The 26208-nt window shown below is 38.1% G+C and overlaps 1 protein-coding gene across 2 annotated transcripts in view; it reads right to left on the bottom strand.

The window, feature by feature from the left end:
- adka (adenosine kinase a) overlaps nt 1-26208 on the bottom strand; it is a 170408-nt gene that overhangs the window by 52689 nt on the left and 91511 nt on the right. For both annotated transcript variants that reach the window (XM_077237060.1, XM_077237061.1), the window contains exon 6: nt 22302-22410. In XM_077237060.1, coding sequence (XP_077093175.1) covers nt 22302-22410 — 109 coding nt within the window. The remainder of the gene's footprint in view (nt 1-22301; nt 22411-26208) is intronic.

The raw sequence follows: 26208 nt of genomic DNA, 5'->3' as shown, positions 1-26208 counted from the left end.
ACTGTGTATATAGAGTCAATTGAGTAAATTGCGTTGCTTAAAAATAACTGTGAAGAATGAAAGAGCAAACTTGATGCCCCACACATTCATGGTGGGTGGCACAACTCCACCGGCTTCTCTTCTCTCTCAACTACAAAGGTTTCATCAGGACGCTCAGGCAATTATCCTTTCAAAGACAAGACAGATCGGCTCATGGAGCATGTAATTATGCAACAAGTCCTCTCCTGTCCTCCCAACCAGGGTGTTTTGGAACGCAATGAGACGCCTGTAACATTATCATAACATGCAGGACTACTTTCAATTAGAAATAATTTGGAGCAAAACACTTGCCTAACACTTTTAAAAGGGGCCAATCAGTGTTCATAAAATAACCTTTTTTTTTAATAAATCTACCTGAAGAAAGTCATCATTAGACCAAATCCGAATCTAAAGATTTGTCTGTGTTAATTTTAGATGAAAATCTGCAAACTGGATGTGAATATGGTAATGTATGTTAAACTAAAAGTATCAGATGTTTATTGACATCTGAAAGCATAATTAATAAAATGCCAAAATGTTTAATAAACTAACATGCAAGGGGTGGAGGATGAACAGAACTTTGTGATTTATGCAGGGCAGTTATAATGGGGGACAACCGGCAATGTTACTGTGGCCCACTAATGGTCACTATAGTTTAATCCAAGGGCTTTCAAATGGGGTGCAGGGAGTTGCAAGGTGGAAATTAAGTTAATTAATTATAAATAAAAGGAATTTAAAATTTGCTTCAGAGCAATGACAACATTAAAATGTTATTTAATTTTGGCATTTTATTCCAATTCTGTAGAAATCTGCAGGGCGCATATAATGTGCCTGGAAATTACACACATGATGATATTTCAGGTCCTCATATTAAAAAGACCTTTGCTAAAAGGCTAACAAAGGAATCCGCCAGCATCCGTTTATTAAATGATCCAATTGGATGATGTCACAGCGCTTCCTCTTTAAAAATATGATCATTTTAACTAACATTATGTAAATGTCACCCTCTATCCCTACAAGAAAATGAGAGTGTAATAACATATCCAACAGCAATGAGGATACTGGTGCTATTTAAAAAGAGACGGTACATACTAATGTATTTGGCTCCTTGGAGCAGCTGCGGGGCGGGCGGCTCCTAATTACTCCTCTAAAAAATTCTCCTGAAAGTCAACAGAACATAATCGATGGAGAGGATTATATTAGCGAGGCCTTGGACCTTAGCCAATAAGAAAGGCATGCTGCTCTCGGTCTCATCAGCCGCCAATGATTGAGCGAGCTAATGGAAAGACACACAGCTAAAGTGACACATTTGTGCAATGGGGGGGAAAAAAGGATCAGTCATTGATCTGCCAAGGCCATGGTAATTAGAGTGGTGGCCAAGGCGAGACTGTTTGCCCTTAGAAACAGCAGACAAGCAGCTCTGGTATACATCACCCTTGAGACCAGAGACTGAAAGGAGAGAGTGAACACTTGTGTCAGATACCAAATCAGCCCTTGTCACCTTCCAGTGCAGCATCAGAAGAGTTAGCTGAAGAGAAGAAGGAGCTGCTGAGGTCACTGCAAAACAAACGTTTAATATGTGTATCTGTGATATCAATTATTCATTACACAAGGTTAAGCCATCAGGCTTTTTGGGTCAAAAATGGTTTTCAGCGGTATAGGTTAGGTGCACACATGTGCAAAGTTAGCAATTACATAACAGCATTTTATATTTATATAGTAGACATGTAAGGAATCGTGTACAGTCAAGATGGCCATTATCAAAACAAACCGTGAAAGGATTAAGAAAGGATTATCCTGTTTAAATGGAAAAACACTTAAATATATAATAAAATAAACAATAAAAATGTTGTTAATTTTATTATAAAAATTAATTATAATAATTTAGTTATTCATTTAATACTAATTCCGTAGAGTGATACAAGAGATACAAAGCTTGTATATTGTAGTCATTGGTCATTATGCAAAAACATCTGACCACATAAAGCTATGGCTGACCAATCAGAATCAAGTGGTCCAGAGAGCCATGTAATAAAAATGGTTATTGCTCATGTAAGCATATAGAGCCATTTGAATTTTCTACATAAAAGAGTCTATGACACGCCAAACTAACTTCATATTAGGCTAGTTTACTGAGCACTTACTGAATCAGGACTGTGCTTCTAATAAAAATGTTTGTTTCCTACTTTGTAAAGAAATATAATTTTCCCCTCATCAGGCTCCAAATGAATTAAGTCCTCTGGTCTTGTTTGCCTTCAGATATTCCAACAGTTTTTTTTTTTTTACACAGGAGGAAAACAAATATCTTGGTAGAGATCCAGTCTTTAAAGCCAGATATTCTTTAGAGAATTTATACTTGCCCTTATTAAATATTTACCATCATTCTTCTATAGTTTAACTCTGCCATATGTAGTTGAAAGACAACCAGAGCAAGGTAATAACATTCATAGCGCCCCATTACTATGGTTAAGCCAAATGTAACTACCGTTTCTATAAAATGACATTTGTTATAATAGTAGTAGCCAAAACAGATTAAGAAACTATTTACAGTTGTAATAGAAATGAAGAATAATATCTAATTTAGTATGAATCTACAAAATATCAGACAATATCTCATAGTAATTGCAGTAATAGAACAAAGTTTTCTTCCCATCAGTCGAACTGTTTGACTTCATCCACAGCTCCATATAGTATTTAAAGTGGTCACAGGTTTTGTGGTCACAGGTTTGTATTTATGTACAGTGACTCATGCAGAAAAATTTCCCACGTTGTACGGTTTAGTTGAGAAGCTCATTTAGCATACAAAAAAGAAAAGAAAAAGAAAAAAACACATTGAATATTATTCTATTTGCTTGCTTATTTTGCTTTGGCAGCCAAAAAAAAAAAAAAAAAAAAAACGAAAAAAGTTTCAATGGAGGAAAAACCCTGTGCACGATGTCACAAGGCCCTCTTATATGCCAGCAAATATGAAACAGCTTGTATTTGTAGCATATAAGAGTGTGATAGGTCAGAAGCGGTTATAAAGGACCCCTTCTGTATGACTTAAAGGCTTGATGCCACAACGCCACATGGACTGATAAATATGCTGTCTGTTTTAGGCTCTGCTTGTTTGGTTGGGGGGAAGTTTAGGCTGGAAGAAGCTCATCCATGCTGCACATTAGCTCATGTGGTGGGTGGGTGGGTGAGAGAGAGAGAGAGGAGAGAGAGAGAGAGAGAGAGAGGAGAGAGAGAGGAGAGAGAGAGAGAGAGGAGAGAGAGAGAGAGAGAGAGAGAGAGAGAGAGAGAGAGAGAGAGAGAGAGAGAGAGAGAGAGAGAGAGAGAGAGAGAGAGAGAGAGAGAGAGAGAGAGAGAGAGAGAGAGAGAGAGAGAGAGAGAGGGGACCTACGGAGTCATTCTGTCTGTAATTGCATGGCTAAATGCTCCCCTCGCTTCCTGTCCTCCCCCTCGGCGGCATCTCCCTGCCCGCACCAAGAAACTGCAATTGGCATAAGCCACTTAAGGCAATCTGTGCTGAGCGAACTACAAAACCCTGGGAGGGCTTAAATTTACTGAAGCCTTGAGAGACGTGAATGAAGGAGAGAGAGAAATAGAAAAAAGGTGGTACTCCTTATTTAGCAACCAACAATCCAATTTTACAGCAGTGAAATTTAACTTCCATCTATTGCATTTTAATCCCTTGGAAGAATATCACAAAACATAATGAAACAATCTATTGATTGCTTCATTTGACCCAGTGAATGGGTGATCAAATGACAGCATTGGGAATAATGTCTTATGAGTTATACTTGATGCATTACTCTCATGCTCCAAGCCTACTAAGCTAGAACTGTTATTCGTTGTTAGTAAAATAATTGTAATGAACACCAATAATTCACAAGGAATTAGCCTTTTAACCCAAAAGAAAAATTAACAACAAAAACATTACAAACTACTTTGAAGTCAACTGTAGCCTTTTAAGTATAAATATAACACCGATAATAATAATATTTAACAAATACACTGACATATAATATAAACATTAAATATTATATATAAAATATATAATAGTATACAAATAATATAATTATTATTAATATTATTATATAAATATATAAAATTGTATATACATATTTTATATTTTTAAAATAATAATAAAATTAATAATTATTAATGTGATGGATTATGAAGACAAACCTGGAACTACTGATAAATCGTGTACAAAACGGCCAAGGAAGTGCATTAATAAAGTAAACGGGGTCAATTTGTTGACTTTAACGTGCTGCAATCAGGTTGTGATCTGATGGATGCTCTGAACTAATCATTTCTGACCACTTCAATATATGCTTACGGAAAACATAACGGGGCTGCCGACAGCCACACAGAGACAATGTCTTCATAATCATAATCAATAAAAAGTGAGGCAAATAGAGAGCACCCCTAAGGACTGGTTACCGGACACAGGATTGATTATCGCTGAGGAAGTCAGGTGTACGCTGACAGGAAGCAGGTCTTAATGAAGGAAAAACTCTCTGCCACCTAGTGCATTATTTAGTCCTGTAATAACGCACTCAATGAAACTTCAAAGCAACCAATTCATTTTTAGCTTCGCTGGGAGACCGAAGAGGAGAGAAAGTGATCACAGTGCTCACTGAGAGAGACAGATGGATGGAAGGAGGGAGGGAGGTTAGGACAGAGAGAAATAAGGACATGCAGCAGAGGAAAGTGAGATGGAAGCTAAGGAAAAATGGGGGTAAAAGAGGACAGGCGTCAAAATCGTGTATGGGCTGAGATGTAAATGAAAGATGAATGGAGGGAAACAGCAAGAAAATGTGGAAAAATAAAGAGGGAGGGGGAAACCACCCCCCCCCCCCCAAAAAAACCTGAAACTTAAAGGGATAGTTCACCCAAAAATTTTAATTCTGTGATCATTTACTCACCCCCTCATGTCATTTCAAATCTGTATATCATTTGTAGAACACAAAAAGTGATTTTTTAAAAAGAGAATCACGAACATATATTCCATATAATGAAAGTGAATGAAGAACTGGGACCGTCAACCTTCAAAAGGACAAAAAAGTAGCGTATACAACACCTATATTTAAAGACAATACAAAATCTCAGCATTTGCTCAAACTCTCCTTGATGCAGACATGAATTTGTGAGAGTCGCAGTGTCCCATTCGTAAATTAATCATTCTCTTCAGTTGGATCTTTACCAGATGAAAGATTTAACACATTTAATTGACCCAGTTCTCAGGTTCACCTCATGACTCAAAATTAAATATAATAATAATAAAAAAATGAAATATCAATATGCATGTACCGTATGTATACATTTATATACCTTCAAGATACTTAAATAATATATGTATGATGTACATGTACATATATGTACTTGAAAGGTCCAGTAATAATTACTTATTTAAAAATGTATTCTTTTCTGTGTTCCACTGGTTGAGGGTGAAAAAAACAACAAAAAAACTTGGAACAACTTGCGGATGATATTTCTCATTCTCAATCCCTTTAAGATCAAGATAATGTCCAAGAGTCTATGTTTGGTAACCATGACGGCCTGCGGAGAATAACCTCATCCTGAGGAATCGGATATTATAAATGCCTTTGTAATAAAGAGGTAATTTATTGCCACAGCTCTGACAGAGCCACCTGACGTTAAACAGCAGTCCTCACCAGCCGTCTGAAGGAGTGAGAACATAAAAAAAAAAAAAAAAAAACCTGGCTGGAAAAAGGATAAAAAAAAAAAGTGTCTCGTCCTCTTCTGGCCCAGTAATGACTTTCAATGGGAATAAGAACACTTAAAAGTGGAATATTTCCTCTTGATTTTAACGTGCAGTCATACTGAAGCAGGCGGTGAGTTTTCTGGTGTGATAAGGGCTTAGCCAATGTAATCCTCACAGGCACTTGGCCTTATCTCTCCTGCAAGGAAAAAAGGGAAACTTTCTGCCTTTTTCAAAAGGCAACAGTGGTCCAACGAGAGGCTTCAACTGTATGGTTTTCTTACTGCAGCTCGACCGAAGGACTTGCAATAAAATCCATCCCCACAAAAAAAAGAGAGAACACATCCTACAGTAAACAAAACAAAAATTGCAAACATTCTGTGTTGAGCCTTTTAATATGAAATGGCACAAAGTTACAATCTCCTTTACAGCTACATTACAATGAGGGCAGAGTTACACCAACGCAAAAGAAACCTGACGGTGTGTGTTTATAAGGGTCGATCAATCACCAACAATTCATCAAGGCTGCTTGAGAAACTGTGAGGAACGGAGCGGCTGACAACACCGAGTTGACAGACAACTCCTCAACAATCTTTTATGTGGGGCAGCGGCTTCACTTGGCTGACCTTTGCCATTAAATATTGAAACAAGTGCAGTGAGAAAGGATATGGCTTACAGCTACACCCTTCAAAGTGACGACACTACATGTGAAACAGAGCCGAGAGGAGAGCGAATCGTCTGTCAACAGTCACATCAGAAGGGCGTTACATGTCGAGCGTCACTTCTCTACAAGCGTGTGTCACTCTGCCCTCACGGGCACAAACATCTCTGTGTTCTCAATTCAATTGTGCTACTAACAGGAAAATGTGTTACATAATACCATCGTGCTACCCAAATGATGTGCAAATAATTTGTTCAAGGCTCCCTCTCCATGGCAAAAGGATCACATCCTCACCAACGGATACAAAGAAAAAGAGAAGAGGAAAAGACACACAGATATGACACAGAGCAGAGAAATTAGTGAAATGTCACAAACATTTCAAACTTTCTTTTTAAACTTTCAGTGTATTTGAAACTGATTATCTTTATGACATTATAATGTCACCACAAAAGATAAGGATGCTTCAGAAAAGCATGTCCAGAAGCACTAGAGTGAAAACAGGATATTCAGCCTGTAAAAACAAAGACACTTCAGAAAATTACTTTTAGAAAATTAGCATTTTTTCCCCCAATCTATATCTTGAAATTAAGCACCAGTTATATTTTCAGATTTTTAAAATTTATTATTACTTCTATCCCCAAGGATGCATTAAATTGACCAACAGTGACAGTAAGGACTTTTACAGTTTTTACAGAAAAATTAATTGAAATATTCAAATTCTTTTCTTTTGAACTTTCCATTCACCATAGATAGAATCCTGAAAAGAATTTATGACACGCTAAAAAGCTCATTAAAATCACAGTGGTTTTCACAATGTTACTTACATTTAAATTGCTAACAAAATCATTGAAAATGTATTGTGCATAAAAAAAAAAATATAAAAAAAAAAATCGCATAGACCTAGTAGATGTAGCAACAAAAAATAATAATACTAAAAAATAAATATCAGCTAAACATCATGCCATTAGCATTAAATGCATCAATGTGCAGAAACCAATTACATTCGTTTTTCATTAGTACTTACGTGCACCGCAGAATCATGCATGTCAATCCGATAGATATATAAAATGTCTTTTATCAGCAGTTTCTCAGCATGAGAATGTCCAAATGTAATGATTTTTTTCCCTAAAATGTAAAACGTTTTCTATCAAACTATACCTACCCTTTGACTCTCCTTGCTAGTTTTTCTTTACTTTTGTGTATGTCACTCAGAAAAAAACAACTCTAAAATGACTTCAGGGCTGAATGAAATGAGAAAATCTGCATGCATAATCTACTTTAATTCCATTCTATACACTGCATTACACATTTCGCAAGACACTGGGTCACCACACCATGGTGGCAGCATTATTTTATACCAAACAAAGGTGATTCGTGAAACACACACCACATAGATTCCCTCGTGAAATGACTCCCTCAGTAAAGTCCCTCAACAGCTTGAATTGTAGTTTGTTTGTATACAGCGATCCTCATGGTAATGTCCCAGCAGATTAAAGACCCGGAAACATTCTCTCTTGGGTCTAGTTCATATTACTCTCCAGTAGCTACATTTTCTTGTCAAAATTGTGTCAGTACACACAAACAAATGATACCACCTGTGCTGCTATAGGAAACTGATCTCAGAGCAAAATCCTTTTAAAAAGGACCCTGGCAGACAGGGAGAGCTAGTGAAAACAGGGCTTCTCTCTCTCTCTCTCTGTCACATTATCTCCCTCTCTCAACACTGAAGGGTTCATCAAAGACATGTCATCCTGATTTCAGAGCCACTGATCAGCGTGCGATTCCTTCCTCTAATCTAATTGTGCCACAAAATGGAAATCATCAGAGCCAATTTAACAGCCCCGACTCGAAGTACAAGCACATACATCCGCTTCCCCCTTCATTCATCTGCACAAGTACATCTGCCTGGTTTAGACTCCTCCACTCAAAGGGTTACTAATTGGAGCCTGAATCCCATCATGGCTATGCTTTTTACCAGGATAGAGAGGGGGAGGGCAGGGGAGGGCTAAATTGGTGGGTATGAGACGCACAAGAAAACACTTCCTGCTTTTCTTAAATGAAAGCCCCAGCTTGCCCTGGTAGGAATAGCATGCATCTGTCCGGCGTGGGTCATGAGTGGGGACCCTCATCATCAGTGGATCCCAAGTCATCTGACAGACAGCTGCCATTGACACTTATACATATAGCAACGCAACAGGTGGGTTATTCCCACAGTATGGTGACAAACACGCTGCATGACTTTTCAGTTACAAAAACATTTTAAATAGTCAAGAAACTCAGTATAAAAAGGCATTATTTAATAACCAAAGAATTTATTAAATTATATGAAATGGCTATATATTATATAACGTACAGTATATTGTTTTGCATTTTTATTTAAAGTGCCTGGCACATCCATTGTCGCCTACACATTGTATATAATTTATGTGATATTTACAGCTATAATTATTCATTTGTTTACCCATTGTTGTTGTCCCAGATTAAGTATTTGAAGGTCTAACAAATGTGTAAAAATATAATTGAAAATATAAATACCTTAAAAACAATTATTTCCCTGGATTTTTTGACATTGGTTTATATATTATATACAGACACACACACACACACACACACACACACACTTATATACTTGCCATCAAATTGACTTCAAGCAACAACTTTTGTAAGTTGGAACAAGCAGCAATTATTGAGAATGACATAGGCTAAAGTCTGGCCTTAGTATGATAAAATGTATATAACCTATGGTGGCTTGAGACTTCTTGTAAAAAGCGATGTTTTCGGAAGGCAAACACGGTAAGCTGTTGACCACATCCTGGCTGACAGTGTGCAAAGTCGTGTAGGTTTAGCTGTGAGCAGGACAGCGCAGGGCTGGGCGGTGTTTATTACTGTGCTAACATGGTTTGTGGTTTTGAAACATGCGAAATAATGTGTTAGAAAGAAGCCAGCAGTTGCCACGGTATTATTAGGCCTCGGTGATGCAGAGCGTGTGCATGTTACATTAAGGTTAATGCGAGATCAAGAGGGGTTTAATAAGCTGTAGCATCTGTGATTTGCCATGAAATTGAATACATTTATAAAAGGTAATGCTGAAGTAGAAATTGCTGCTGATTAATTGGAATGCTGTGTTATGTGAATACAAAATGGAATCAAAAGTAATTTCCTGCGTTATTTATCAGTCAATAATATCAGGCGCGCAGTCGGCTCATTAAGCGAGTATGACATGATGGGGAGGAAAGAAAACTCCCTCGTTCCACTCTGCCATGAATCCAAACAAACAGGCCATTTATTACGGGGGTAGAAATTGATTGTTTTTCGAGAGAAGCTCACTGCATCAATCCAGTAGTGATATTTTCAGAGGGAGAGAAAGGAGCTGTCTCCTGCCGCTATTCCCCAGCGCTCTGTCGCGGCTAAGCTGCTTAATCATGATAACCCATAGTAAATGTTTTTGCTTTTCCAGACACATTATCTACTTTACAGATGAGAAATCTGGTTTCATGGATTAAGAGCGATGCCATAACAGGAAATACTTGTGGGGTTAACCTTGCCTGATGGCTTCAAAGCCAGCCTGTTAATTCAAACTACTTCCTGAGCCCAAAAGATAAGACCCACACAGAAGAGAAGACAGAGCTGGTGTTTGTGTGTGTGTGTGTGTGTGTGTGTGTGTTCGTTAAGTGCAGAAAAAAAGGGGGGTAAAATGATGATGGATGAAAAACTACTACTTTCTCGACTTATTTGGATGGTTTTCAAAAACACAAAAGCACCTTACATATACAGAGATAAAAGAAGTAAATGTCTCTCTCAAATTAACCGCCTAGCATGGAATGTAGTAAATAATTAACAGATCATTCAAATAAGCCACTGGTTTGTAAAAGATCATATCTACAGTACACTTTTACTGTGTAGCAGAATATATTTATATTATAAACTATCATTAAAGTTTGAGGTCCAAGTTTTTTTTTTTTTAATTAAGTCTTATTCAGAAAGGAATTATTAAATTGATCAAAAGTGACAGTAAAACATGTATAATGTTACTATGTATTCTATTTCTATTTCAAATAAATGTTGTTCTTTTGAACTTTCCATTCATCAAAGAATATTTAAAAACGTGCATCAAGTAGCACAACTAATTTCAACACTGGTAGTAAGAAATGTTTCTCGAGCAGCAAATCAGCATATTAGAATAAAATAACCCGCTGATAAAATAATCACAAAAATACTAAAATGTATTTTTTAAATTGTCATATTTCACAATATTACAATTTTTACTGTATTTTTTTATCAAATAAATGCAGCCTTGGTGAGCATAAGAGACTTATTTCAAAAATATGATTTTAAATTACCCAAACTTTTGAACAGTAGTGTAATTTATGTCACTATATTTCACCATTTAATATATTAGGACATTTCAGAAATCTGTTGCATCATAATTCATTTAACACAACTCGTTAAACCGCTGCTAATTAACTCAAGCTGATCTCAGAATCCTACGCTATTCCAGCTCTTTTATTGACAACACGTGTTTTTCGCCTTGAATTAGATCCATTTCAAAATGTACAGTGTTATTAAAAAAAAAAGGGAAGGAAAAAGAAGAAAAGACTTCTTTCTGAGAAAGATCCTAGGGCAGAAATGCCCCCGCATCACATCCTGATGTGCGTATACCCACCAGCTGCGCTGCTTCAAACTCATATTGAAGCATATCGTGGAGCCCGCAGCCTTGATCCAGCTCTGTTCTCATTAATGGAGCTGTTTGAATATTCATGCAGCGGAGCGCTGGAAACTCCAGAGCCAGGCACAGCACCCAAAACTGTGGGGATTTCAGCACTTACCATTAACAGGCCTAATAAAAGCACCACGCCCCCACGATTGTTATGGGTAATTCTAAGCGCTCATTAGTATTTCAGTGTAAAAAGTATAGGAAAGTGCTAATTTATTAATATAATTCAATTTCTATACAATAAATGTGTATTGTTATGGAATTAAGCGTATGAATACGCTGGTGGAAAATATACTTAACTAAGAGGGAAAAAAAAGACAAAAGACATTTAAAATCATGTAACGTCAATACTAAGATGTGATTTAACTCAATAGCAGCCCCTGCTCTCATAAATGATGATCTGTTGAATCCTTTAATGGATAAGGCTGACATCTGAGATACTGATAGAGTCAAGCACACAGATCGGAGCGGGAATCTTTTCCTTTCAGATTAACTTATTCACCCACTTCCTCATCTCATCCTCTTTTGCTCCTCCTGTTCGATGACTCACATCTTCCAGCAAACCACAGATGATGAGCCCATTATGGAGCGCTTCACAACGTCACATTGTTATGTCACTGGCTAATAGCTCTTTTAATAGTTTCTTGTCAGTGGCTCCATAAATAGGAACAAGACAGTCTATGACGCTAAGAGGTCCTGTTGTAGGGTAAATAGTTTTCAGTTTGTCATTAGGATACATGGGTGTTTCTCCAACTACGGGCATTCTGAGCTTCAGAAAATAAATTGTCTTAAACACAATTGTCACTCTCTCAGAGGAATTTTTCTACAAACAAAAATGATCACTTTTGTCTTGAAAATTCACAGAGTCATTTCAATACTATTTTTTGGGTGGAAATTCAATTTTAAACATTTTGTTTTAATAAAATGGCTGCCTCCTTTGTTTTTGAGGATAATCTCATACTGTAGCTCCTACTCAGTTCCCTAAACAGACACGATTGCTTAATAACAATAGAATATTCACTTTTTGCATAATTTGACCAAATTACATCTTGGCTGAAAATGGCACATACAAATAATTCACAGGTGATATTTATCCTGATTTCTCTGTATTTTCTACTAAATCTCATATCATACTTGGTAAACAAGTACACTATTTTTTTTAATAGAAACATTTTGAATCATTTTTCAGTGTTGTGTACATGATGGAAAATTATTATCATGATAAAAAGTGTGAAAATGTGATTTTTAATATAAATTTGTCTGAGCAAGAGAAAAAAAGTCATGACACTGACATTTCAATCCAAAAAAAATTAATATGTAATTTCATTTACAACCGTGTCAGCCATATTAAAAAAAAATTTCTGTATATATATATATATATTTAATGAATCATTTTTATAATGGATTTTTGTAGGTTCTTTAATTGTACGTTTGAGTTTGATATAAGAGTAAAACCATGAAATCTCAACATACTAGACATTTGCAAAAATATCAAGGTAGTAAAACTTTTTCAAAACTGTTTTAATGTGACCTTCATTCAACAAAATAAAAATGAACTTTTTAAAGAAACCTCTGGGACATTAAAGTGCTAAAGTTGAAGAAACACCCAAATACAGTCCGATTTAAATCTCTTACATCAAACTTTTGTTTTAAATGCTTAGCCGACTGGAAAGATCGGATAGATGAAGGTCAGATGACGCCTACATGTATTTGATACTCACTGCATTTCCTACATGTCCTAAACATGACCACAGCATCCAGCCAGTAGGCTTAAGGCCAGTGTTATGGATGAAGCATTGCTTGTCTATATGAGGGAGTGTGTGTGTGTGTGTGTGTGTGTGGGGGGGGGGGGGGGGGGTACAGCTGCATTGCTGCTGCCTCTTTCAGCCGGTGCCCTGGAGGCTGGATGATGGGCCTCAGCCAGGTGTGCCAGGTTTCAGCCAAAAAAACAACTCGATTTGAAAACAATATACAAATAAATCAAAGGCCGCTTGTTAACATCATTGTCCAGAGGAAAGCAAACGGAAAAAAAAATATCTCAGGGCTAAGACATTTTATGTTTCACTGAGCATGCTTCCAAACATTCCAAGACATTTTTTGACTAGAAAGAAAAAAAGAGAGAAATTTATAAAGCCAAACACAAGAAAAGGTAAAAGGATATACAGGTCTTCGGTATACATGCCTACCAAAAGGTCAACATACGCTCACCCACACCAGTTCACTTTATACCAGTGCTGACTCTCAGAGTGTGAAAAACAAAGTGGAAAAACGAGCTTAGGTGGGCAAGAGAAAAGTAACCTACAACCTCTCGCTTTCTGAAAAACTACACGCAAGCGGGTCCACATTCAAGCTCTATATAGACACGGAGGAAGGGATTTGCGTAAATGTGCACATCATTACCCATCTACAATTGCAGGTGATGTAAAACGAGCAATCGCTCTGAGAGAAGTGCGAATCCCTCCTTCCCCAATCCCCCAATCTTGACATCTGCTCTATGCCCAAACATCTGCATAGTGTTACTCCAACTCTTCTCACACACATAGCTGGGATCTGCCAACCCAACCGCCGCCTCTAATAAATGACGAGGTGAATTGAGGCTTTGAAGGAAACTTTATCTCTTCTTTTTGGGGCCCCAAAAGTACTCATAAATCTTAGGAAAATACAATATTAAGCATACTTACAGACTGCGCCGTACAAACATGGGTGAAAAGAAGTTCAGCGTAATATCGTCTCACTTAGGTAACCCCTGCAATGGGTGCCAAGGCACCATTTGACTCAAGGGGAAGGACTTTAAATAAATTCGAGAATGAGATCAATAGTACGAGATATATTTTCAATGTCATTTAGCATATAAATCATTCACCATGTTTCGAAACCGCTGCCTCATTCAGCTAGATCTCAGCATGTACTTGATGCAGAATTTAACACTCTGTGATATTTTATTGATCCTGTCATATCGGCGAAATCATCCCACTCTCGTACTCGGATCTGTATAGTAATGTGTGAGTCTCAATGCTCAACGCATTAAAAAACAATCAGCTGCAACTCGGGTGTCTCTGCACTTCATCTTCTCGCGGCAATTTCACGGCCGTGGCACATGAATGTTTCAGCTGGAGTGTCTGGTAGAGCAGCGATCCCGTGTCTGAGGTGGTGTGAAGGAGGGGTTTCTCAGAGACGGGTAACTAACCCTTAACAAGAGGCCTGGAGACCTCCAGCAGTATCCACTTATCATCTCTAAATATTAGCCTGACCTCTCAGCCGGTCGCTTCCTCCCCGGGGGCAGGCAGGAAGAGGGGTTTTCATTGGCCATGGAGAGCACTCCTTTCGGATCAAACGGTGATCTAACACGCGACTTCACGTGGCTTTGATCGTTTCGAGTCCTATTCAGTGACAGGAAAGGATTGTGTTTGAAGGAGGTTTACGGCAATGAGCATGAGAGTGTGTGTACACTTTAGAGGCATCTACTGTGCTTTTGTGTTATTCCTTTGAGTACATGAATTTACTGGAACTTTTAGAGAGCACTTGCTTTTCTAAAAATGTCCTCGCAAATGTAGTAAAACATGCTGGTCTCATGTGTGTATATATATATATATATATATATATATATATCGTACTGACCCCAAACTTTTGAATGACAGTGTACAGTAACACAATGAAATAGTAATTGATGTATGCAGTGACTAAACGAGACTATTATCTAATCATGTCACAGGAGATGCCATAACATCACGTTATAACACACGACCCACATGCACTCAGCTAATGATTCTTCAATTATACTGCAAACATGCCTCCGCTGGGTATATAGCCTCCTATCCCCAACTAGAACAAATGCCTTCCTGATTCTCAGCAAATTAGACACATGGCAAATAATACCTAACTGGCTGCTGTTGTGTTTGTACTGTGCATGCATAAATGAATTGGTAAAAGGGGGGAGTGAGGCTAATGGTTAAGATGCAACGTGCGTATAATTGTACAATTAGGCTCTTATCATCATGTAGGACCTCGCCATTACTGACTGCTATTAGGGAAAAATAATAAAATGGTAAACAGATTATAAGTGCAATATTACAGCTAGGTGAAATTGATAGATTCGTTTAGCAAGGGTTTATGATTAATTTGGGCTCTCCCTCGGTATAGCAGTCTGGGCCACAAAATGCTTCCGATTTGTTAGAATATCAGAAACATGCAAACAAACTTCAGTCGGCCATTCTCTCTCACTTATACTCTCTCTCGCTGGATATAATGTAACCCTAGCCAAAGGATGCCAGGGAGGTGAAAAAAACCTATGCTGTTAATCGTGTTAAAAAATGTTATGCATTCATATATTTATATATTTAATCTATAGTTATATAAAAATGAACATGTTATTTTTGACAGCTCTAAATAATAATATAGCTGCAAGCAGCAATTATCAGGGCCAAGCGCAAATAAGACAATAAGACATGCCAACATGGCTGGGAGTGTCAGACCAACTGCAACAATGAGCAATTAAAAGATATTGATGATATATATGCTGAAAAAAATAAAAAAAATAATGGTAAATAATGGTTTATCACTTTCGACCAATAGGGGCGCAGTTCAAATAGGTGGTGCAATCGGGTTGTTTTTTTTTGTCTCTAACCCTTATGGTTCAAAAGTTATTAACGTAAACATGAGTGCGATTTTGGACAGTTGGTGGCGCTAGAGGGACTGAATTAGAGACTCCAAAATTGGTGTGATTAATGTTGGGACTGACCACTATCAGTGTGCCAAATTTCATAACTTTCCATCAAGCAGGTTGAGCTGCCATAGACTTCCCGCACAGAAGAAGAAAAGGAAAAATAATAATAAAGAACAACAACTATTTCAATAGGTGCCTATGCACTTTGAGTGCTTGGCCCCTAAATATAATGCAATATAATATTTCTAGTACTAATATTGCCTACTAAAATATTAGTATTGTGACAACCCGATTAAGCAGCAGCATTTAAATTTCAACAGGACAATTCACCATAGTGACCAGCCTGCAGTGACAGGGCGGCTGCCAGTCATTTTCTTTCCCTCCCTAGCTGGATTTGCATTGTGTGATCTTTTCTGGGTGGAATTGAGTGGGGTGGGGGGGGGGATACAGTTTGGTGGGCAGCTGACGCCAGATTCAGCTCAAGGTCAGCAGGAGGGCTGCCTGTGTGTGAGCGTGCATGTGTGTGTGTGTGTGTGTCTGTCTGTCTGAGCAAAAGCAGCAATACCTATGTGGGAGGGATGGCATTGCAAGTCACCTCGCTGAAATCATCGGCAGAGCCCTTGTGAACGAGGTGTCATTATGAGAATGAAATACAACCAACCCCCAGCCCTGTGCCCAATTTGGTTGCCGGGGAACTCTGATGTCTGATTGGTGGAAAAAGGAAGAGGAAAAAACAGAGGGAGAGGGTGATGGAGAAAAAGAGAGAAAGAATAATGCCACTTCAGGGTGTAGGCTGCCATACTGCTCGCTGTATCAGTTAATGGTTTCCCTCTCCTACTCTGCTGACAGTATTTTAGACGTAGCTCAACCTGCTTTGTGTGCACCATAGCACTTACAGGTCTGAAAGCTCATGCTAGGCAAATGCACAATGTGAAAAGTAAGCTATAGATAGTGTTAGAGTGGAAAACAGACAGTGTTTCTTTTTCACAGGTGACACTTCCTTTCACGGCTTCCTCCACGGAACAGCCACATCCTCCCTGGACGAAGCATCCACTCAGTGGAACTGGCACACGCCTGCAAGTGTCAAGAGCTCCTCTTTTATGTCCCTGGCCTATTCTAGAACCATCTGCAGCTGGGGCCTCAGAGGCCCATTGGACCCCGCTTTTAATTATCTTCATCTCTCTCACACTTCACCACACCCCCGTTTCTATTTCCTCCCTCCCCCTTAATGTGAACACATACACACCTTTTTGGGGTTGGGGGAGGGGTGCTTTTAGTTTCTTTAAGAGAATGGTTGTATGTCGATGCCTTCACAGACTGCGTGTTCACTCACAGCAGACACAAATGACATGCTGAGGTTAATGCTCAGGTGTAGTACACAACAAATTTGAGCTTTCTTTGATTCAAAGGGATAGTACGCTTAAAAATGAACATTATTTACTCAGTTTTTCATGTAATAGTTATATTTAAATTTTTTTCAGGTTTATTTTAAATACTGAAAATGCTGTTTAAATAAACCTTTTTTAGAGAGAGAAAATGACTCGATCGAAATAAATTAAATTGTTTTTTTTATTACTGATTGTTTATTTGAATAATTACTTGGATAATTATAATATAATATAATATAATATAATATATGGGAAATATTTAAAGGCTCCAAATAATTGCTTAAAATGTATTATTTATGATGAAAAGGACAATATAAAGGGATCGTTAACCCCAAATTCCTGTTAACATTTACTCATCCTCATGCTGTCCTGAACCTGTATGAGTTTATTTTTTGCGTGGAAAAGAAAGGGAGATATTTAGTGGAATGTGCACACTGCTCTTTTTACATAAAATTAACATGTTTATGGGGACTAGAGATGTGAATAAGAGCAACTCGAACACTGTTCTAAATATCTCCCTTCAACAAAGGAGAGTAATTGATGACAATAATAATTTTGGTGGGAGGACTATCCCTTTAACAGACATTTTGACCATAATTTCACATTCCAATAGAAATCGGAACAGAACTCACAGCACTACTGGCCCTGTGAATGTGCTCAGTATCTGAAATCATTCTCCATTTTTGGAGTGTGTTTTTTGCAGCTCTGTTCCTGTCTCTCATTACTGCTCACTGAAGAACACTCTGCCTCAGGATTCTGATTTCCTAGCAACAGCCTGCCACCAAACATTTGGCACAAGTTCAACACCCCTCCCTCCTTCATCTTCCCTCCCCTCTTTCTCTTCTCCAGTGAAAAATGGCTGTTCTGCCTGCATGCTGTCCTCTGCCATGCCACGGTGGCAGAGCGGCATGTTGCCCGGCCCGGCCCAAGCCTCTATTAACTCTCATCTCGTCCAATTGCACCCTTCGGTAGCGGGCGCACTGGGAGTCGGCAACAGGCATCATTAATCAGTGCTTTACCGCACAAACTCCCTCACGTTAATCTGATTTACAGATGAATGAAACTGAGGAAAGAGGGAGGGGAGAAGAAGAAACGAGGAGAACAACAATCAAGAGTATTGCTGTAAATATTTACAGAGCTTGCAAGGCGGCACAGTATTGATATTCCCGAAACACTCTTTGTTCTAACCTAGACATTAAGTATTAGTGTATAAGTATAACTTTTGATGATTTCAGCCTTACTGCAAGTTAGTTGAGGTGAGGCGGAGTCTGTACTTAGTCGAAATTACTGTAAATTTATGATATAATTATTTTTTTTTAAACTTGCTTATAAAATTATTTTGATCAAGATAATGAAAAATACAACAAATATATTTACATGTATTGTTTTTGATATTTTTATAAAAATAATAGTAATATATTTTTATATTACTTAAAAATATAAATATATTTAAATACTATATAAGGTATAGTAATATAACTATATAAATATATGCATGTATACAGTATATGTATATATATATATATATATATATATATATATATATACACTTACTCATACATACTCACAAATACTATAAACGTACATATTTGCTTACTGAATCATTATGTAATTGGTTGTTTCATCCTTGCATATAAAAATTATTTATAATCGCCTTTACACTTTACTGTGAGTTGATACTATGACTGTGAACTGACTAAGTCATGTGCTGAATGTCGATAAAACAAAAAAAAGCACCAATAATTCAGCATTTCATTTATGCAGAACAAAATCCTAAGACTTCATTTTACCCATCTGTAGCCACTATTTTCTTATGCCATCTGCAAACACTTGTATTTCCTTCAGGAAATGCATATCTAGGGTTTCAATAGAACACCATCAGGGTAAATTAAAATCAATCCCTGAGGATAAAGTGAGCGAGTTGCTTGGTTTCATGCTCACACAGGGATGTCTTCCACTCTGAACACAAGGTCAATGGAGATTACAGCTCAAGGAGGCCTCCCTTATCACTGCACAGAAGCATGCCACAGTGCATTAAGTGGAAATGGTGCTGGATGGTCTCCACTCAGCCCTCTTTAAAAAACAATCTCAGCAAAATGCACCGCGGAGGACTATCAAGCAGACCTCTGCACTCAAGATTCACAATATGTCCTTGTTTACCATTAAATGAGTAAATCTTGGTGGTTACCGAGAGGTGCTTGGGTGGAAAATGGAGTAGCCCTGATTGATACCATGATACGGTACAATTTTAGGGCCATGATTCCGTAAATAGCAGATAAGAATTCTGCCAGTGGACTGGGGAGCCGTCACAATGTGCTCTCCTATAATGTCAAGGGAGCTAAGAGAAAATCTGACCAGATCTGAAGTAGTCAAGTGTAAGAGCTCTCTAAGGGGGTGGGCTGAAGATTGACCACCACTGTATTGTGATCTCACAGATGGGCTCAAACGGTTGCCAGTTACATGGCAATTACATATTTGCACAGCCAAAAATGATAAATCCAGCCTAACTCACTACAAACCCAGCCAACATATTTGCATTTTAAATGAATTGGAATCATCATTTTTACGCAGAGGACCCAAAAGGTGGATGAATTACAATTTCGGTTATTAATATATTTCCTGTTTCGATCCTGATTCACCAATTCTTTGTTTGATTCAATTAGTGTCATATTAAAATCAAGTTACTAAAATAACCTCAAGCTATCATTACTTCCAGCATTTGCATGTTTTTGTTGATAGACAGACAGACAGATAAACAAATCGATATACAGACAGACAGAGACAGATATACCGACAGACAGCTAAATATGGAAAATATAAAAATATTATTTTGTTAAAATATAAACCCGTATGTATCTAATGTAGTACGTATTTGACTCACTAAAAAGAACTGTTTGTTTGTGAATATTACACTGGTTATGCTGTATATATTATGCAGTACATAAAATAAAAAAAATTATCTTGTTTTTTTTTTTGACCAGCCCTAATGAATTAGTCTAGATTGCATTCATTGCACAATGAGACTCTTGCCTTATTGTCTACACAGAGGAGAAGAGATACTCAAAAACACACAGAGACAGAGAGACAGAGACAGAGAGAGAGAGAGAGAGAGAGAGAGAGAGAGAGAGAGAGAGAGAGAGAGAGAGAGAGAGAGAGAGAGAGAGAGAGAGAGAGATGCGGGTTGATGCACAAGAAGGACAGACTGGCTGGTGCCACAGCCTGTGATGGTTATGTGGAAGAGGAAATCTCTTACATAATCCTGCGTCAGTCGAATACAGAGACTCCCAGATAACCAGCAGGACTACGAACAAGAGCACTCAGTTTATTTGATCAACTGGCCTGTTTTCAGTTTCTCAGTTCAAACTATCAAGATCTGACGCCCAGCCAAAACAAGCACTGGAGTCCCTTCTCAGAAACATGTGCATGTAGAAAAAAAGAGAAAGTCCGTAGACACCTCGACCACCAAGAACACGGTCGGTGTTCCTGCTGTGGTCAAGTCAACTCCTTTAGGGACCGGGTCCTATGTCTACTTGCTCACCAAACTATGACCAGGGGCAGAGTTCAGGAACGGTTGCTCCACCATTAAGGTGGGAGAAGATCTACTCCAGTAATGAACTTTCTCTGGCTGGATAATCAATTCTCACACTCCTCGACCATCAGCGGGCTGCCTCTGGCCAGAAAGAGAGGAAGCGAGAACAAGAAAAATGGGGGGCTGGAGTGGCTGTGCAGCTTGGCCAAATGCATTAAACATGTCTGTTGAACGGAGACCTGAAGAAGCTCCTATCACAACTCAGTTTGGACCTGTGGAGGAAAAATAAGCCTGCTCGCTGGGACGCTCAACACTCCAATCTCAGCTGAAATTTGATCCTCAGACAAACTTAGCGGGGCAACACAACAGAAACTATCACCTCTCCCTCAGGGTCGCTGTCAAACAAGCACTACCGAAAAGCCTAGGCTGACAAAATGGGGACAAGACTTTCAATAAACACTGGAATGTGCTTGCTCGTTCGCTTTCTTTCTCTCCCGTTGAGGACAGCCATTCATCCAAAGGCATGACTTGATGCGGATCTCAATGCTTGGTGGAGCACCTTGCGCGAAAAGGCGACAAGCCGATGTTGCGACTGAGCCATCAGGGCACTTTTCCATAAACGCTGGGGTATTCAGTCAAGTTAGAAAACACAAAGGCCGTCAATACACAACGGCTCCTCAATATTCATGTATAGCCTCGAGCTTCCCATTCACCAAACGACAGTGTGATGAAAAACGTTTAATCAGGGACGAAAATGATTTGATTAGAGTGTCACGTTACAATGGCTGCCAAATTGAGCTTCAAAGACTGACTCCTGCATCGAGGTTAATCACAGTCCTACAATACAGGTATTCAACAAATGATGTCCGAGTCCATGCGGATGCCAGACTTTCCCACGATGAATGGAGCTTACAGCAGGTACAGACTCACATGAAGAGCCATCCCAATCACATTTGCAATGGCTCATTAACAATAAGGTCGGAGTGTAATGGGGTCGCTCGTTTCACACCAACCTTGATTACCCGTAATTACGAGCAGCGGCTTTTTGCATCTATCTCGTCTCGCAGAGTGTACTCAGAATTAACCAGCACAGTTGACTGACGGAGCAGACAAGCGCTTAGACAAACTTGTTTTTTCAAGGGCTTAAGGTGCATGTGCAGTAAATGTAAGCTTCGGTCTGGCCGATGACCTTCAGAGTGAGTCATTCCGTCCCCTTGTGACCTGTCGATCAAACCTCTAGTCTAGACTCTCAACGGTCAAAGAGTATGATGCTGCATTCAGATCAACTGCACTTCAGACTGCATTTCCCACCTTGCAGTACCAGTTACGGCCCTTCGGGACTTCATACATCGCTGCATTGTAGGGTTTGGAAAAGAAGTTACATACTCTCTAATGACAATGTTTCTCCCATTAGATCACAATCAAAAAATGTAAAAAAAAAAACTCTTATCCTTCATAAAGAGGAAAAAGTTGAACCCTCGGCAATCTGATAGCTTGGTCGAAAAAAGAATAGACAAATTGCCAACAACTTGAAAAAATGAATTTTGACACTTTGCAACACATAGTGACAAACTGCAAAAAAGGCAAAAGTGTCAAGAGAGACATTTCTACTTACAGCGATGTAGTAAACTTGGGCTTTTTCAACAAGCTTCCAGTTCTCCTCCAGATCGAGGTGTTTCTCTTTTTTGTAGCAATTGGCAGCAGCGAGATTCGCAACAAGAGACCTAACGGAACAAAAACACAAAACTATAGTAAATCTAACGTTCAGAGTATAGATTGGGGTCAATATTATAAACAAAAATTTGCAGAGTAAGTCATTATTTTCCAGCAAAAAAGTGTTTAAATATATTACCTAAGGGAATTTAATAATGTAAATATCATTTCCAGCTTCCAGGACAGGAAATTAAAAATATTTTAAATTGTTGTGCATTGTTTTTTGTAAAGAAAACATAACCTCAAATGTATAAATTTTGGATTAAAAACATTATATATTTTAATACATTTTATATATAACAATATTATATATAAACAGGACATAAAAAATCTAAAATTACAATGTGTACATATTTCTTATACATTTCTGACATGCACACAAATGTGTCAAATAAAATAGATTTTTAAAAATATATTATGTATATGTATATTATGAATATTAGTACGTTTTGTAGTGGGGTCATATGAAACAGTGAAAATGGCAGGTAGGCATAAAAAAATCCAGCAAGATTAATTTTTTAAATAAAATTATTTGTTGAATACCTAAATAAAATGTTTCAGAAATATTTTTTTTCCCAGAAGGTTTTGGAGAAAAAATGTATCTTTAAATTATCATCATTATATGTCCCAAAGGCACTGTCTATTTCACATAACACCAATGCCCATTTCCTTCTCATAAATGGCTTTATATGAAAGAAACCACATAATGCAGTAGAGAAACCAACTCTATCTTCAGGGTGATTGTGTAAATTATGTAGCTCCTTGAAAACGTGCTGCTGCTGCTGTAACTTTGTAAATTGCTGTAGGCGGAATACGGCTAACATATGGACTACGGTTTTCTAAACAGCTGCTTTGTGTCAGCTCTGCCAGAATTAAATATCAACACACTTTTTTCTTTATTTTTCTTCTTTTTATTTAAGTGCAAATGCCTTACAAGACCTTTCCCATAAATAAATGAACAAACAAATCAATAATGCAGGAGAACTGCAAACGTCCACCGGGACTGCTGTTTCTCCATTAACCTCCCGGTGGTCCTCGTATCAACAAAAACAACTAATTCCACTTTGAAAAACAACCACTCTCATTATTCACTTGTTACTGAGAGGATGCGGTCCCAACAGGCCAGCCGATACAATGAACCAGCATTAGCCTTACAGAAGAAGCACTGCTATGCACAGTCAGGCCACAAATGAGAATCAATAGACCCGCGGTTATGGCTTTTGGAGGAAAAGTGAAGAGCATTGCTAGAAATGCCAGAGACAGAGTATTTATGAACAGGTGCATGCTTGTTAAAAAGGGTTCAAAAGAATATAAATGTAAATCAAGTAACCAGAAATATGTACAGTACACACACAGATATATATATATATATATATACACACACACACACACACACACACACACACACACACACACACACACTATCTCACAAAAGTGAGTACATCCCTCACATTTCAGCAAACATTTTAGTATATCTTTTCAAGGGACAATACTATAGAAATGAAACTTGGATATTTTAGAGTGGACAATGTACTGCTTGTATAGCAGTATATACAGTGGATAGCATAAGTGAACACACCCATGCTAAAGTTGACTAAAAAGAGGAATTAAAAAAAATCATCTTTTGGAAATTGATCTTAATGCCTCAATTTAGAAAATGAGGAAAATCCAACCTTTAAGGACACCAATTTTCTTTGTGAATGAATAATGTATTGTAAATAAATAAATGTTCTTCCTTAAAATACAGGGTGCATAATTCAGGACACCCCTATGTTAAATTCCCATAGAGCCAGGCAGATTTTTATTTTTAAAGGCCAGTTGTTTCATGGATCCAGGATAATATGCATCCTGATAAAGTTCCCTTGGCCTTTGGAATTAAATAAGCCCCACATCAGCACATTCCCTTTACCATACCTAGAGATAGGCATGGTGTAATTTCATGTAGGCTAATAGCTGGTTTGATTTGCATTGAGAGATGATCTTATGGAAAGTGGCCCATGCCAATCTCTAGATATGGTGAAGGGAATGTGATGATGTGGGGCCTTTTTAATTCCAAAGGCCAAGGGAACTTTATCAGGATGCATATCATGTTGATTCATCTCAGAATGTCACAGTACATGTTGGAATCCATGTTTCCCTCAATGAAGCTAAACTCCCCAGTACCAGCAGCTCTCAGGCAGCCCCAGACCATGATGCTACCACCACCATCCTTGACTGTAGGTAAGACACAATTTTCTTGGTACTCCTTACCAGGGCGTAGCCACACATGCTGGACAGCATCTGAGCCAAACAAGTTCATCTTAGTCTCATCAGGCCACAGGACATGGTTCAAGTAACTCATGCTCTTGGACAGGTTGCTTTCAGCAAACTGTTTGCAGGCTTTCTTGTGAGCCAAAACATGAACGTGATGAACAGGACATGTGGCTTTGCATGGTTAAACGATGTACAGCTATTATCACTTAGGGTGTACTCACTTTTGTTGCCAGCTATTTTGACAATAATGGCTGTATGTTGAGTTCTTTTTAGAGGACAGTAAATATATATTGCTATACAAGCAGCACATTGTCCACTCTAAAATATCTCAAAGTTTCATTTCTACAGTATTGTCCCTTGAGAGGATATACTAAAATGTTTGCTGAAATGTGAGGGGTGTACAATTATATAAAATAAAAATTGTACACTTGGTTTACATTTATATTCTTATGAACTCTTTTTAACAAGCATGCACAATAAAAAACTTGACATTTCCTATCTATATTCACCATGTATTTGTATATATACACCATTATTTTCATGCTTCATATTTTCAAGTAACTATTGGGGCCGACAAATGGCCATATAAAAATCCTACATTATTTTAAAGGGGTCCTATTATGCTGTTTTACATTTTTCAACTTGCTAATGTTGTTATTTGATAATGAAAAAGGTCTGCAAAGTTACAAAGCACAAAGTCCACTCCAAAGGGAGTTACTCCACTGTATATCAGTAAGCACGGTTTCTGAACGCCTCGATCGGAGTCTTCAGTTTTCTTCTGGGAATGTAGTCTCAAATTCCCTCATTTAAATAATTCCAGCCTAACACGGTGTTCCAACTACACGCGACGTGCAATAAAAGGTATCTTTTCCATGTTAATCAGAGTTTTTGTCCAAACCAGCAGTGACGGTGACACGCGACAATTTTATTTTAGAAACGGTTTCTATTTTTCTGTGACGTCACGGCTGGAACAACAAACACAAAGTGTGGCAATGATAATCTCAGGTACTGTTTATGTGCTTTAAATGCAATGTGACTTTGAATATAATTTAGTGTTCCCAACTTTGTAGCCGTAAAAGCAACAATGGATAATTCACCTCAGATCTTGAAATTAAACAAATGGAAACAAGATTGTTCAAACTGTGAACAAACAAGTGTATTCTTTGACAAAGATTGTTTTAGTATCTCAGTAGCCTATGTATTTGAATAATGTTTAAATAGTGTAATATTTGTGAATTTGATTATGAAGTCTACTTATCCATTTTCTTTCGAGTGCCGTCAAGATTACTCTCTGGTGCTGTGCACTTGCCGCGAGACTCCGCCCACACGCTGTTCTGATTGGCTGTGGGTTTTGATTGATTTTGACACATCTCGCAGTTGCGTCGCGTCTAGTGTGGACAAATTGAATGTATTTGTCGCCGGAATCTTAACGCATCGCGTCTGGTTAGGACAGTGTAAGGCATACACAAAAAATAAAAGGGGGACGAGGCTAGTTGCGTTAGTGGTGTGTTGTCGCAATGTCCAAGAGACGCTGCATTTTCCACCCCTGAACCAGT

This window comes from Siphateles boraxobius, unplaced genomic scaffold (genome assembly GCF_051911475.1).
Source record: "Siphateles boraxobius isolate OS27281-9 unplaced genomic scaffold, OSU_SipBor_1 20, whole genome shotgun sequence".
NCBI classification, from domain to species: Eukaryota; Metazoa; Chordata; class Actinopteri; order Cypriniformes; family Leuciscidae; genus Siphateles; species Siphateles boraxobius.
The sequence above is the reverse complement of the archived record's forward strand: the minus strand, read 5'-3'. Positions and strand labels throughout refer to the sequence as shown.